Source organism: Oncorhynchus kisutch, linkage group LG2 (genome assembly GCF_002021735.2).
Source record: "Oncorhynchus kisutch isolate 150728-3 linkage group LG2, Okis_V2, whole genome shotgun sequence".
Lineage (NCBI taxonomy): Eukaryota > Metazoa > Chordata > Actinopteri > Salmoniformes > Salmonidae > Oncorhynchus > Oncorhynchus kisutch.
Genome location: NC_034175.2, coordinates 56,004,838 through 56,021,465, shown reverse-complemented (window position 1 = coordinate 56,021,465; position 16,628 = coordinate 56,004,838). Strand labels below are relative to the sequence as shown.

The window sequence follows — 16,628 nt, the reverse complement described above, 5'->3', positions numbered from 1 at the left end:
CATTTTATTATAGGGAAGGAATATGGGCCTATATGTAGGCGGCTACACCCACGACAAAATAGTTCTCAAGTGTTTGATCCTACATTGAAGGCTACATTACAAAGGCAACAATAAAGTGTTGCTGGATGTCTCAATGTGAATATTTTATATTATTGTCCTAAATCCTCAGTTATGTTTGAACATTATGATGACAGCATGTAAAATAGACTTTGAAATACTATACCACTGCACCAAACTGAATAGCCTATGGGACGCACACACACACACACACACACACACACACACACACACACACACACACACACACATACACACGCTTCATGATGCCATCATGTGATAGTGACATCTGTGACGCCTAGAAAAATACTCTGGTCCCCCATAAAGGCTGAGTGACTAATCTGAGTTCTCAATTTTCAAGTTGGAGTTGAAAACCTGCCCATCAACATGCAGGAGTCCATTTGAAGCAGGACCTTGGCACTGTGAACATTACATCTTATGGAGTAGCCTAGACTGGTAGAGCGGCAAACCAATCTAACACTGGATTCTTTTTTTCTCCTTTGCTTTGTTTTGAGAAGACAAAGGAGATGCAGTCTCTTGCCCAGGAAATCAAGACATTTTCCAAGACCAATTTGAGAAAGCAATGCACCCGCGTGACGACGTTGAGCGGCAGGAGGATTATTGAGACATGGAAAGGGTCGACTATACATGTTGTAGAGGATAAAAGTCAGCCTGAGACAGCATGCGGCTATGTACAGGACAACAGCTGGGATGTACAAGTTGGAGTTATTAAACCTTATTTACTATTAGGTGAGTGGATGTCGATGAGATATGTGTTATTGACAGGGGATAATTAACAGGTGCCTACACAGACACACATACTGTAGCTGTCAGTATGATATGAGGCCTTACGTTTTCAGTTTGTTGTCTCTGAGACGGAGTCTACTGGATTATTGCATGTAAACACATTTCATTTTTCCCCTATAGACAGTTTAAACTCATGTTTTTGAAAAAACAACAACATCTTTATCATTACTGAAGTAAATATCCTAAAAATATCTATGCTCAGTTAATAATATTTCAATTTAAAACAATTTCTTACAGGCTTACAATTTGATGGTTGTTTTTTCTTGTTGTAGGCTCACAAGATGCTGCACATGACTTTGGCACTTTGAGAAAATATAAGGTATTGTTTTATTTAATAGAGATAAGCTTTATATTTAACACAATTTTCTGTCTTGTTTTGGTGTTTCATAGATGTTCTTCTTCCATTTCAGGTGTCACACATTTTGAATGTAGCCTACGGTGTTGAAAACGCATTTCCAGACCTGTTCATTTATAAAACACTGAGCATTCTGGATGTTCCTGATACTGACATAACATCCTATTTCCAAGAGTGCTCAAAATTCATAGACCAAGCAAATGCAGAGGTAAGTTGTATGTGTTTTCACAACATTGTAGGCTAATGTAGTCTAATTGGGGGCTGCAATATCCAGTTTCCTTTTCGCTGTTTTCTTTTTCAATTCATGCTTTAATACCGTATCTTTCACTGCATTCATCTTACCTGACAGTTTCAACATTCCTACTCATCATGAAAGATGACACATCATGAAAGATGTTTTATATCAAGGAGAAACTATGCAGTCACTTTACCCCTACCTATATGTACAAATGACCTTGCCTAACCTGTACCCCCGCACATTGATTTGGTGCCGGCACCCCTGTATATAGCCTCATTATTGTTATTTTTCACTTTCGTTTATTTAGTAAATATTTTCTTAACTCCATTTATTGAACTGCATTGTTGGTTAAGGGCTTGTAAGTAAGCATTTCACGGTAAGGTCTACCTGTTGTATTCGGCGCATGTGACAAATACAATTTGATTTGATAATCACTTTGCTCTATACAGTACATACTGTAGGTACAATTACTTTACTTTAATAGTAATTTCTTTGAGTGTTCAAGTTGATGACCTGGCATATATCTGATACTGGACAGCAGTGAGCCAATGCAAGGCCTCCCTCCCTACCAGTAGGTATCTAGGCATCCTCCCTACCTCTGTATCCACACTGTAGTAAATAATACAGGGCTGAGTTTTCACCATACATAATTTAGCATGTTGTAGAAAGATCTTATCACTAGTGGCCCTTTGTTTGCTATACAACCTTTTACCAAATCGCTGTGCCTATCACACAACAACCTGACACTGTCACATGTTGCAAATTCACCAAAGGTTTATGATTACAATGACTGGTCCTATTGGAAATAAGTTTCCATTCTCTGTTGAATGGAGGTCAGTGGCTCTTTTTACATCCCTATGTAATCTGGGATACCATGCAGGGGTAACTCCAACTGCCTAATCAAAGCATCCATGTTGCCTTTAGCTAAGTGGGAGAATAACTCTATCACCTTATAGCTTGTAATTTTCCCATTATGTGTGAATAGCATAAAAGTATTTTATTAGATTGACCTGTGTGAATTGAAGACATTGGATTCAAATTTAAAGCAGCCGAGCACATCAGGTCTCATGCCTTTGGACTGGATAGCACTAAACTGACATAAGGCATCATATTCCCCCAAAACATTCCTTACCCCAGGACACTTCAACAGGTTTCCTGGGGTAAGGAACAATTTTTTAAAAATGAAGTCCCTCAGTTGACCACCTGATTACTTTTTTGTTCAAGCTGGGTTGAAGTGTGTTTGTGCACATTCTAATAACATAAGGCTTGTTTCTCTCGTCTTCCCCCTCAGAAAGGAGTTGTGTTGGTTCACTGCAATTCTGGAGTCTCGAGGTCAGCCTCGGTCGTCATTGGGTACCTGATGTCCACAGAAGGAAAGCCTTTCAATGATGCGTTTACCTTGGTGAAATCGGCTCGGCCAGCCACGTGCCCAAACCCAGGGTTTCTTGAACAGTTGAAAGGTTTCAAACCGAAAGGGGCCATAGAAGCCAATGGTGTGGGCTATGCATGAGCTACAACAGCAACACCTCCAGGGCCAGAGTAATGCATTTCATCATCAGCCACTGTTTCTCACAAGGAGGCCATTCTGATGTGTCCAAAATTGTGCCCTATTTTCCTATACAGTATAATGCGCTGGGGCCCTGGTCAAAAGTAGTGCAACATATAGGGAATAAGATGTCATTTTGGATCTTACTATGTCCCCTAATACCCAAGGTACCCCAACATCATATTGAGGTGTTCATTTGACGCCATTTTTTCAAAAGCCCTATAATGCCCTGTCAATATACACTGTGGGTCCAGTGTTATTCAATAGTTAAACATCTCTGTTATCAATTTATATATACCACTGAGGATGGTAATGAGGCCACAATGGAATTTAAGAAAGGTATAAATATACAATTCTCAACTTGATGAACCATGTCTGTACAACACTTCTTAAGTTCATTTTATGTCTTTCCTTTTTTGTACCAACATGTGTGAGGTGAAAGTTAGAGAAAACTGAATAAACTGTATTATTTAATATAGTTTTAATTTTGTTAACTTATATCTTGGTTTAAGAAATATTATGGACATCCTTACCTTGTCTTAACATATTATTTATTGCATGTTGGGATGTTATCTATGGCAAGGGATTTCAGAAACTTTCCTTGCCCAGGGTCCCCCACCCATGCAAACCGACAACCCCGGGACCCCCATCATTTGTTAGCAAAAAGTAAAATAATGTCTTGTCTTATCATTAGGTGAATGATAATTGCAAGTATAAGTAATCAATTTTAAATTAATAGATTTGGTTTGGACTGTTTAATTATTTTAACCTAGCCGCAGTTCATTGCAAGTGTAAACTCGACTCAACTTGCTGTTGTGAAGCAAATTTTCTGCAACTCTACATATTTTTCCATTGAATTGAGAGAACATTTAGCAGATTTGAAGCTAATTTCCAGCAATTCTATACATTTTGCCGTGGCTACCGCTGTGTGCTTCTGCTCAAATATTATTAAATCAATGTGCATGTGCCCTGGAATTTTCGATTCTCCCTGACTGTCTAGCTTTTTTTTGATTGTTAGTTCTCAAAGATGCTATTACTTAAAACTATACATAGTTCAATATCTTTTCTGCATGATTTCTATCTGGTTTACGGCGGCCTAAGAATTTTATATACAGAAAAAAAACCTTGTATTTAGCATCATATTAAAGGGATAATTCGAGATTATGGCTATGAAGCCATTTATCTACTTCCCCAGAGTCAGATGGTAGCATACTAGCTAGCATGCTAACGGTTCCTTTAGACTTCCAGTTATTGTGCTAACGGTAGTTAGCATTGGCTCGTGAAATGACCTCTAACGTCCTCCATACTGGACGCAGAGACTTAACAATAGTATCCACGATGGTATTCTGTTGTAGCAGCGATATTCATAAAAAAATCATAAAAATCCCCCAAAATATTTCCCCCAAATTTGAAAACCCCTGATCTATGCGACGTTGAATAAACTAAGATAATAATATAGTGGAGGCTAGATTTTTTTGTTGTTGTTGTAACAGACATGAATTATTTTTTGATGTTATTAGTTTTAAATGTTGTTGTTTTTTATTGCAAAAAAAATACTATGACTGTGGGTGTTTGAAATATTATGTTTATTAATGTTAAATTCTTTTATATGAACATGTTTGATAAAACGTTATGAACTCTTGTTCTAGAATGTAAACATATAATTATTCGAGTTACTTATTCTTCAATACTCAATGTAGGCTAGGCTACTGCTAACATTTACAACATAATATATGTTTCGGGAACTAGTGTGAATTGCGTTGTCAAGAACCTGTTGATTAATGCAGAAATGCACCCTTTGGATCAATGCGTGTGTGTAAATTCAGAATATGTTTGAATAAAATATTGCTACTGATGAGAAAATCTCCATTCAATTGAGTTTATAACGTTATTCTATCCTTGTTGGCTGATTATCGTGACATTAATTACATCTGCTTACAATGGCAGTATTATGTCCTCATGCATAATAACCACTTATAAACATGTTATAATCATGTAATATAACATTTAGTAGGCTATAAGCTACTTAGACAGGACTAAACTCTCTGGACAGATGCACTCGATTAATGGGTTTAATATCACACATCGTCAAAGCAGTGTAATTTGATGATTAGAACATTATTATTAGCCTACACATTAAGTATGTTAACATGCACACTAATAATTCGATATTAACCTGATATTGCAGTAAGCAGAGTATGTAAATAGTCACGTAAACACCTTACTCTGCTTATCAAATCGGCATAAGGCCTAAATCTAGGTAAACATACGCCGATTAAAACACCTGGTTTTCTGAACAATCTTTCGAATTGTTATGACATAGTAATCCGAGTACAAGCGGTGTATTTGATCTGCGCATGTGCCAGCACCAGCAGCGCAAACCTCCCTCTTATGCGCGAGTGAAGTGAGTTCACAAAAAATAAAAGTATGCATTTTAGAAATAGTTTTCATGTCCAGACTTTATATGTCCGAATTCAGAATCAAATATGCTTCGCAAAAATAACATGGTCACTGTGTTAGAACGTTTATTTTGATTGGCGATTTTCTGCATTTATCAAAAATACCATCAGGTACTGATGTCAGATGTGTCCATGTAAACAGGATCATTAGGGAGTCGTTCTTCTCGCAAAGCATGTAAACGTTTTCAACGAACTATTATATTAATCTGACTATCCACTCACATGTTTGAATAGGGCACAATAATGGCAAATGCCGTTTGCATTTATGCTTGTCAAGTTCAATCCCAACAGAGCGGTTCTAATATTGCAGCCTAATAAGAGCGGTTCTAATATTGCAGCCTATTCGAGAGGATGCTGTGGTAGAAAAGACAACTGTGTTTAGACTACTGAACATCAATAGCTGGGAAGTGACACCACGAAACTACTAATAGGCTACAACTAGGCTGTATGGCATGCTCCATATTTTGTGAGAAAAAAATCCACAGGCGAATATTGCATCCAACAGGTGTGGCCATGGGCTTTCTATCGCTGTGAGGTTTCGCTCGCGGGAAGGCTGTACACGTTGACACGTTTCGGCGGGGAATTCCGTATTCTACATGGGCACTCTCTCTTCGACCCTCACGCGACGGAAAACGGCAGTTGTCTCCGTCATAGTCACGGAGCGAGAAGAACCGGTTTGGACAGCAGAGAACGAGGACCACCTGACCGAAGCTGGACCGAGCGCCGTCATTAAAAATGCGGTTCAAAAGGTCGCTCGAGAGATGCAGAAGGTGTCTGTCATCAGCGAAGAAGGCAAGTGCTGAAACTTTCGTTGCCCTTATCAACGCATCATTAACTGTACCCTGTAGTCAGAGTGAATGTTAGTGCGCTGAATAGAGAATTTAAAAAATAGCCAAGTTTCTATATATTGTAGGCTAAACACTACATATATTGTGCACTTCAATAAAGGGCTTACGATTGAAAATATTTATGCAGGTATTTATGTCATTCAGTTCATTCAATGTTTCAACTTAACCTACACTAAGTGTACAAAACATTAAGAAAACTTTCCTAATATGGAGTCGGAAAGCGTTCCACAGGGATGCTGGCCCATGTTGACTCCAATGGCTGGATGTCCTTTGGGTGGTGGACCATTCTTGATACACAGGGGAAACTGTTAAGTGTGAAAAACCCATCAGCGTTGCAGTTCTTGACACAAACTTGTGTGCCTGGCACCTACTACCATACCCTGTTCAAAGGCACTTAAATATATTGTCTTGCCCATTCACCCTCTGAATGGCACACATGCACAATCCAAGTATTAATTGTCTCAAGGCTTAAAACTACTTATTTGACCTGCCTCCTCCCCTTCATCTATATTAATTAAAGTGGATTTAACAAGTGATCAATAAGGGATATCAATATCCGATCATAGCTTTCACCTGGATTCACCTGGTCAGTCTATGTCATGGAAAGAGCAGGTGTTCATAATGTTTTGTACACTCACATTGTCTCTGACAGACTACAACTTTTAATTGTTTTTTATAAACTGTTGAAAGTAATTAGTTCTGCTAACATTTTTTGGGGGGGAAACCCGTTGCCTAGAACAATTGTAGTAACCCAACTCTAACGCTCGTCGTCGGTGGAAGGAAGAGTCGACCAAAGCGCAGCGTTGAAAGTTTTCATGATATTTATTTTCAAGAAACACTCAAACAAAGATAACAAATTCAAAAACGAAAGCAAACAGTTCAGTCAGGCACAGACACTAAACAGAAATTAACACCCCACAAAACCCAAACGGAAAATCACAACCTATATCTGATCCCCAATCAGAGACAACGATATACAGCTGCCTCTGATTGGGAACCACACTCGGCAAAACAACAAAGAAATAGAAAACATAGATTTTCTCACCCAAGTCACACCCTAACATAGAAAATAAATAAGGGTCTCTAAGGTCAGGGCGTGACAAACTCAAAGTATTCCAGTGTTCAATAGTTAAAGTACACTGAACAAGAATATAAATGCACATGCAATAATTACAAGAATTTAAACTGAGTTACAGTTCCTTTAAGGAAATCCATCAATTGAAATAAATAAATTAGGCCCTATTTTATGGATTCCACATGACTGGGAATACAGATATGCTTCTGTTGATCACAGATACCTTAAAAAAGTGAAGTTGCTGGGTATTGGAGGGAACTGGAACACTATCATACACGTCAATGTAGAGCATCCCAATGGGTGACATGTCTGGTGAGTATGCAGGCCATGGAAGAACTGGGACGTTTTCAGCTTCTAGGAATTGTGTACAGATCCTTGCAACATAGGGCCGTGCATTATCATGCTAAAACACGAGGTGGTGGATGAATGGCACGACAATGGGCCTCATGATCTCATCACGGTATCTCTGTGCAATCATATTGCCATTGATTAAACACAATTGTGTTCATTGTCCATAGCTTATGCCTGCTTATACCATAAGCCCACCACCATGGGACACTCTGTTCACAGCGTTGACATCAGCAAAGCACTCTACCACACAACGCCATCTGCCATCTGCCCCTTACTGTTGAAACTGGGATTCATCCATGAAGAGCACTCTTCTCCAGCGTGCCAGTGGCCATCGAAGGTGAGCATTTTCCCACTGAAGTTGTTTCCAATGCCGAACTGCAGTCAGGTCAAGAACCTGGTGAGGACGATGAGCACGCAGATGAGCTTCCCTGAGACGGTTTCTGACAGTTTGTGCAGAAATTCTTTGGTTGTGCAAACCCAGTTTCATCAGCTGTCCGGGTTGCTGGTCTCAAACTATCCCGCAGGTGAAGAAGCTGGATGTGGAGGTCCTGGGCTGGCGTGGTTACATGTAGTGTGTGGTTGTGAGGCTGGTTGGACGTACTGCCAAATTCTCTAAAACGACATTGGTGGAGGTTTATGGTCGAGAAATTAACATTAAATTATCTGGCAACAGCTCTGGTGGACATTCCTGCAGTCAGCATGCCAATTGCACATTCCCTCAAAACTTGAGACATCTGTGGCATTGTGTTGTGTGACAAAACTGCACATTTTAGAGTTTCCTTTTATTGTCCCCAGCACAAGATGCACTTGTGTAATGATCATGCTGTTTAATCAGCTTCTTGATATGCCACACCTGTCAGGTGAATGGATTATCTTGGCAAATGAGAAATGCTCACTAACAGGGATGTAAACAAATTTGTGCACAAAATCTGAGAGAAATGCGTTTTTTTGTGCGTATGAAACTTTTCTGCAATCTTTTATTCCAGCTCATGAAACATGGGACCAACCCTTTCCATGTTGTGTTTATATTTTTGATCAGTGTAATAAAGTGACCCATATGATTACATTTTTAAGTTGTAAATATTGAACTGTTTTGTGGGTGCTGAGAATGACAAATATTTGCGCGCACGCTGGCGTAGCAGACGGATATAGATATATACGCTAATACAAGACTATTACTTTTGTGAAGGAAAGCAACCTTACTTCCCATGGCTACAGTATGTTACAGAATGCTGCATTATCCTCTGCCATTAAGAGGCGTGCACATGACCTTGTTGATGGTGAGAATGGCTCGTCTCATTATTGAACATCAATTTGCCTGGCGGTTTTGATATCTGTTCATCATGTGCAATTACACCTCATAGCACAACAAACTGCTTAATACTATTTTAGAAATATACCTATCTTTCTTCAAACATGCATACAACATTGTATAAAAGTATCATAAAGTAAAAAAATAGATTTACCCTCAAGCCTCTAAAAACAGAGCCAAATAGAGCCACTATTAAGTATTCATCACTTGCAAAAAAAAGTTTAATTCTATAATCAGCACAACACAGATACATCAAGTAATTGTTACTCAGCTATCAATGTGACTGACTACTACTTTATTATTTTAAGAAAACAAGTAAAACATAATATAATCAAGTAAGAACAACTTATTTAATAAATGTTAGATTGATTTTAAAATATTAAATAATCATAACTTGTAAAAACGCAATAACTTAACATTAGCAGAACACAAATAATTAAAGTTAAATTTACTGAATAACTTAACATTGGTTAACAGTACTGAAAAACATTAAGTGAAAGAAATCATATTGACATATGAGTTAGTACCACTTTTATGATTTGAGTTCTACTGACCATTAGAGATGTTTGAGTAGGCACTACTCAATTTCTTTAATGAGTTAGGCAGTAACTTTTTACAGTGTAGGGTATCACCTTTATTTTTAATAAAAGCAAGATGAGTCTCAGAGGGTTTGTAGTAGCCTAAACACGATTTCATGTAGACCTCATTATCTCCCTATAGATATAGCCTACACTCTTAGAAACAAGGTGCTAAGTAGAACCATATATGGTTCTTTGTTCCATAGGGGAACCCTTTTTGGTGCTAGGGAGAACCTAGAACCCTCTATAGTGGGTTCTTCATAGAACCCCCTGAATATGGTTCTACCTAGAACCCTATATGACCGTTTTTTCTTTGGTGGGTTCTTCCTAGAAACCTCTATGAACAGTTCTGCCAGCCTTATTAATTACATTCTTTATGACAATACATTACATACTGTATATTGCAAGGCCATTCTTTGTGGGCCTAGTTATACCCTAACACAGTGGTGTTAGGAAACTCCTGGTTTACAGATCACATCAGGCCTGCACATTATGCGGGCTTGCAAAGTGATGTATAAAATCACCCTACAATAGAGCATGTTTGGATATATGATTCTATGTAGAACCTTTCTTGCCTTCCAAATAACCCTTCTTGCCTTAAAAATAATAATTCTTGCCTTCCAAAGAATAATCAAATAACCATTTCTTCCAAAAACTGTTCTTAGGATGTTAAAGATTCTAGGTAGAACCCTTTACCTTACAAAGAACCCTTGTCTTCTAAAAATTGTTATTCACATCAAAAATGTTTTTGGTAGAACCCTGTCCCTCCACAAAGAACCCTTTTGGAACTTTGAGTGTGTCATTACCAGTGTTTGAAACTGCATGGACAATCTTCAAAACTGTATTTAGGCCTACTAAACAATGCCCATGGTGAGTGCAGCACATAAACACAGTCCTTCCATTGGGACCCAGACCCACAGGACCTTGTTGCACCCTGCCACACACCCAAAGTGGAGTTGGCAAGCTGCATAGTGGCCTCTGAGACTTTGACAACATCATGCAGCTTGCACAACATCTTGAAGTAATTTTTTGAATTTGTATGGCCTCACCCAGGCACGTGCACCGATAAGGGTCTACCAGTGCCCGAGCACCTGCCCCTTTGCCCTCCTACTCACCAAGTGCCCTTTTGGGTGTTGGTATAATTATATTTATTGGATACAGTTTTTGTCGTTTTGTTCTGAACCCACTGCCCGCTAGTCGTTATGACATTGTCAAGTTAGCCACCCACCTGTACCCCACTTCTCCACCGGTGGGTGCCCTTTTTTCATTTTTAGCATTTGCCCCCTCAAATGTCTATGCACGGCCCTGGCCTCACCTGTTAAAAAAACACCAGTCAAATTAAATCCCATTATTGCACAATGTCATAGCCCACACAGCTGAGGTCACTAAAATACTTTTTTCTTTCGAGATAATATATTATATCATCAGGAATTGTTACAAAGTTACAAATATTCATTTTTCAAAGCAAGTTGGTCAGATAAGAGCTGGGTTTGGACATATGACAGGACTCATTTACATCACCTACAGTAAACAATCTAAACACACTTGAAGATATTGTAAATCAGGAATATCCTATAATATACAGTTAAGTGCCAAAATAATGTAAACACTAACATAACTTTTTTTTAAATAGGGCAACCATGAGCCACCAGAACAAATTCCATGCACCTTGCCATAGATTCTACAAGTGCCTGGAACTCTATTGGAGGTTTGCGACACCATTCTTCCATGAGAAATTCCATCATTTGGTGTTTTGTTGATGGTGATGGAAAACGCAGTCTTAGGCGACGCTCCAGAATCTCCCATAGTTGTCCAATTGGGTTGAGATCTGGTGACTGAGACGGCCATGGCATATGGCTTATATTGTTTTTAAGCTCATCAACCACTCGTAAACCTGTGGATGGGGGGTGGGGCATTGTCATCCACTCCCTTCAGGATAGAAATAACGGCTGAGTATTTACTGGCGTTTACCTTGCCCTCTAAGGATTTGAGTGGACCTAAACCATGCCAAGAAAACAGCCACCAGAACTCTCATTTACTGTAGTGTTTCCATTATTTTGGCAGTTACCTGTACATATGTTATATACAGTATGGGTTAGTTTAGAGTAACCTATGATGTTACAGGGTCAGTATTCAGACAATTTCTCTGTCATGGTAACTCTGTAACACATTAATAGCATATTGTTGTTGTTTTTGTCTTCATTACCCTTTAGAAATCCATCATAATGACTGAATCTTACTGTTTTATTTCAAGCCTACTGGACTCACAGGGTTGAGTAGGCAGAACAAAGACAGTGGAATTGATTATGTGTCCTCTTCTCTACTCTCTGGGCAGCAGATTGAGCACACATACACATCTCTCCTCTTTGGGCAGTGGATTGAATGCACTGCAGGCTCAAGCTCTAATTTGCTCTCCAGACCTGGGTTCAAATACTATTTGAAATAATTTAAAATACTTTATCCGTGCTTGATTGAGCTTGCCTGGATCAATAGAACAGTCCCAAAACTGTAACCCCCTGCTTACCTGGCACTCAAGGCAGGCTATAGCAAACACTCAAAGTATATGAACATTTTAAAATACTATTTGAACCCAGGTCTGCTGCTCTCCACTGTGTTGTCTGCTGCCAAAGCTTATTGGACAGCTGCTAGGAAAGCAATTAAAGATAGCCAAATGATGCGTAATTAAGAGGAATGAATTTAGCCCAATCACAGTGAAGAGCCGTTAGATTAACATGAGTACAAACCAGGGTCAATCTGCACTGTGTTTTTCCAGGGGTAGCTCCTCAGTAGAGGAAACCTCCCATCATCTCTACAATCCACAAAACTGTTATTTTTAGATGTCAATTTGCTCTAAATAAAATCTTTGTCTCTATTATTATGCTTTTTATAACACCTTTTTTGTGCTAGTGAACTGTGCATTTGCCTGCTCTGTGTGAATGGAGCTGAGACAAGAGAGATTTGAGAAGAGATATGTTAAAAATTAGTGATACAGCTTTTTGCATATTGAGAGGCATATGTTTCCTTCATTGAATATGAAGAAATACAGGGCATTTGAAAAGTTACAGCCTAATTCAAAAATGGATTATATTGTTTTTTTTCCCTCATCAATCTACACACAATACCCCATAATAACAAAGCAAAAGCAGGTTTTTAGGAATGTTTGGAAATGTATATAAAAAAATGAAATATCACATTTACATAAGTTTTCAGACCTTTTACTCAGTATGTTGTTGAAGCACCTTTGGCAACGATTACAGCCTCCAGTCTTCTTGGTTATGACGCTACAAGCGTGGCACATCTGTATTTGGGGGGTTTCTACCTCCCATTCTTCTCTGCAGATGCTCTCAAGCTCTGTCAGGTTAGATGGGGAGCATCGCTGCACAGCTATTTTCAGGTCTCTCCAGAGATGTTCGATTGGGTTCAAGTCCGGACTCGGGCTGCGGCACTCAAGGACATTCAGAGACTTATCCCTAAGCCACTCCTGTGTTGTCTTGGCTGTGTGCTTAGGGTCGTTGTCCTGTTGGAAGGTCAACATTTGCCTCAGTCTGAGGTCCTGAGAGCTCTGGTGCAGGTTTTCATCAAGGATCTCTTTGTACATTTCTCTGTTCATCTTTCATGCTGCCACCACCATGCTTCACCGTAGGGATGGTGCCAGGTTTCCTCCAAACATGACGCTTGGCATTCAGGCCAAAGAGTTCAGTCTTGGTTTCATCAGACCAGAGAATCTTGTTTCTCATGGTCTGAGAGTCCTTTAGGTGCCTTTTGGCAAACTCCAAGTGGGCTGTCGTGCCTTTTACTGAGGAGTGGCTTCCGTCTGGCCACCCTACCATAAAGTCCTGATTGGTGGAGTGCTGCAGAGATGGTTGTCCTTCTGGAATATTCTCCCATCTCCACAAAGGAACTGTGGAGCTCTGTCGGAGTGACTGTCGGGTTCTTGGTCACCTCCCTGACCAAGGCACTTCTCCGCTGATTGCCCAGTTTGGTCGGGCATCCAGCTTTAGGAGAGTCTTGGTGGTTCCAAAAACTTCTTCCATTTAAGAATGATGGAGGCCACTGTGTTCTTGGGGACCTTCAATGCTGCATACTTTTTTTGTTACCCTTCCCCAGATCTGTGCCTCAACATTTTTGTATCAGAAATCTGAGGACAATTCCTTCGACCTCACGGCTTGGTTTTTGCTCTGACATGCACTGTCAACTGTAGGACCTTATATAGATAGGTGCGTGCCTTTCCAAATCATGTCCAATCAAATGAATTTACCACAGGTGGGCTTCAATCAAGTTGTAGAAACATTTCAAGGATGATCAATGGAAACAGAATGCACCTGAGCTTAATTTTGAGTCTCATAGCAAAGGGTCTGAATACTTACGTAAATAAGGTATGAATTTGCAAAAATGTTGTTTACCAGTTCACTTTGTCATTATGGGGTATTGTGTGTAGATTAATGATGATTTTATTTAATACGTTTTATAATAAGGCTGTAATGTAACAAAATGTGGAAAAAGTCAAGGGGTCTGAATACTTTCTGAATGCACTTGAGTTGCTATAGGGATTTAGCTAATAGACTAGTAAGCTACACAGTGTATCAAACATTAGGAACACCTGGTCATGACAAAGACTGACTAGGTGAATCCAGGTGAAATGTAAGATCCCTTATTGATGTTACTTGTTAAATCCACTTCAATCAGTGTAGATGAAGGGGAGGAGACAGGTTAGAGAATGATTTTTAAGCCTTGAGACAACTGAGACATGGATTGTGTGTGCCATTCAGCGTGTTGAATGGGCAAGACAAAATATTGAAGTACCTTTGAACATGGTATGGTTGGTGCCAGGCGCACCGGTTTGAGTATGCCAAGAACTAGAACGCTGCTGGGTTTTTCACACTCAACATTATCCTGTGTGTATCAAGATTGGTCTACCACCCAAAGGACATCCAGCCAACTTGACACAACTGTGGGAAGCATTGGCGTCAACATGTGCCAGCATCACTGTGCAACACTTTCGACACCTTGTAGAGTCCATGCCCCGACGAATTGAGTCTGTTTTGAGGGGGTGCAACTCAAAATTAGGAACGTGTTCTTAAAGTTTTGTACACCCAGTGTATATTTAATAGTGCCTCATTAAGTCTTTGACTTGTCACAGTAATGACCAGTCCTGCCTTGTAACAACTTCTGCCCACAGGCCACAGCATTACCTCATAATGTAGAAGCCTGAGCATGATATATGTCACCTGTATACACTCGTGGAAAATAAATACGGTATCTAGAAGCTAAAAGGGTTCCTCGTCTGTCCCTGTAGGAGAACCCTTTGAATAACCCTTTTTGGTTCCAGGTAGAACCCTTTTGTGTTCTCCTTTCCACAGAGGTCTAAATGTAACCCAAAAGGATTATACCTGAAACCAAAAAGGGTTCTCCCATGGGGACAGCCAAAGAACCAGTTTGGAACCCTTTTTTCTAAGAGTGTATCTGAGACCAAGACCAGTGTTAGACACCGAGAGAGATTAACTGCCTTTCAATGTCAAGCCACAGGCCACACCTTATGAGAGCATTCCCTGTTAGTAGGCAGGCCAGTGATGAGCCACAGAAATCCTTAACCCTGAAAGTGCCAACAGGGTTCATTTTTGACCCCAAATTGAAAATGGCAAAAATACACTTTCTGTCAAACAGCAACACTTTTTTTAAATTAACCCTTTGTAACACAATAAAATGGTTTAAATTCCCCAACATAAGCATATCTTAAAAACACACACACACACCTTTATAGTAACGTTTCATGTTTCAAAATAGACGTGTTTTTCATGTTTGAATAGATATTTTGATCAATTTCATCCATAACCACTTGTTATGAACATTTGTCTGTTGTTCATTCAAAGTGTTGTGTTTCTGTTATACTCAGAGGCTGAGAAATTGGTGATTGAGCCAATCTGACATAACGGTACTCCTGATATGTCTGAAATAGGCGAAATGCCTGCCTGTGCCATCAGACCTTTAGCTATAACTTTGGAACTATAGGCTGTCAACTCAGTTCCAATTACATCTGAAAGAGGAGACTCAACTTGGTGTAGAGACATTACCTGGATGCCAAATATGTATTTACATTTTTGAGTAATTTTTTTGTTATACCGTTGTGGGTCTATCTACAGTGTATATTTTCAGGGTACGTACAGTGCCTTCAGAAAGTAATCATACCCCTTGACTTATTACACATTTTGTTGTGTTACAGCCTGAATTCAAAATTGATTCAATATGAATTTTTTTCTCACCCATCTACAACAAATACCCCATAATGACAAAGTTAAACATGTTTTATAAGTATTCACACTCCTGAGTGTGAATGTTAGAATCACGTTAGAATCACGTTTGGCACTGATTACAGCTGTAAGTCTTTCTGGATAAGTTTCTAAGAGCTTTGCACACCTGGATTATACAATATTTGCACATTCTTCAAGCTCTATCAAGTTTGTTGCTGAAAATGGCCAGACAGCCATTTTTAAGCCTTGCCATAGATTTTCAAGCTGATTTAAGTCAAAACTGTAACTAGGCCACTCAGGAACATTCAATGTCGTCTTGGTAAGCAACTCCTTGTGTTTTAGGTTATTGTCCTCCTGAAAGGTGAATTTGTCTTCCAGTGTCTGTTGGAAAGCAAACTGAACCAGGTTTTCCTCTAGGATTTTGCCTGTGCTTAGCTATATTACGTTTCTTTTTATAAAAAATAACTCCCTAGTCCTTGCCGATGACAAACAAAACCATAACACGATATAGCCACCATGTTTGAAAATATGAAGCATGGTACTCAGTGATATATTGTGTTGGATTTGCCCCAAACATAATGCTTTGTATTCAGGATATAAAGCTAATTTCTTTGCCACATATTTTGCAGTTTTACTTTAGTACCTCATTGCAAACAGGTGTTGAATACTTATTGACTCAAGACATTTCAGCTTTTTATTTTTAAATGAATTTGTACAAATGTCTAAAAATGAGATTCACATTATGGGTGTTAAA

At 39.2% G+C, this 16,628-nt stretch overlaps 1 protein-coding gene across 1 annotated transcript; it reads left to right on the top strand.

The window, feature by feature from the left end:
- Positions 1-390: 390 nt before the first annotated feature.
- On the top strand, positions 391-4,866 carry LOC109868547 (dual specificity protein phosphatase 19-like). Its single transcript, XM_020458181.2, has 4 exons — positions 391-807; positions 1,137-1,183; positions 1,275-1,427; positions 2,749-4,866. Exons 1-4 carry the CDS (start codon positions 585-587, stop codon positions 2,965-2,967), a joined length of 642 nt encoding a protein of 213 aa, XP_020313770.1. The 5' UTR covers positions 391-584; the 3' UTR covers positions 2,968-4,866.
- The last annotated feature ends 11,762 nt before the right edge of the window (positions 4,867-16,628 follow it).

Coding starts and splice junctions, on each gene's coding strand:
- LOC109868547 (XM_020458181.2), top strand. CDS start 585: ATGCAGTCTCTTGCCCAGGAAATCAAGACATTTTCCAAGACCAATTTG. Junction 808..1,136: donor TAAACCTTATTTACTATTAG/GTGAGTGGATGT, acceptor TTCTTGTTGTAG/GCTCACAAGATGCTGCACAT. Junction 1,428..2,748: donor TAGACCAAGCAAATGCAGAG/GTAAGTTGTATG, acceptor CTTCCCCCTCAG/AAAGGAGTTGTGTTGGTTCA.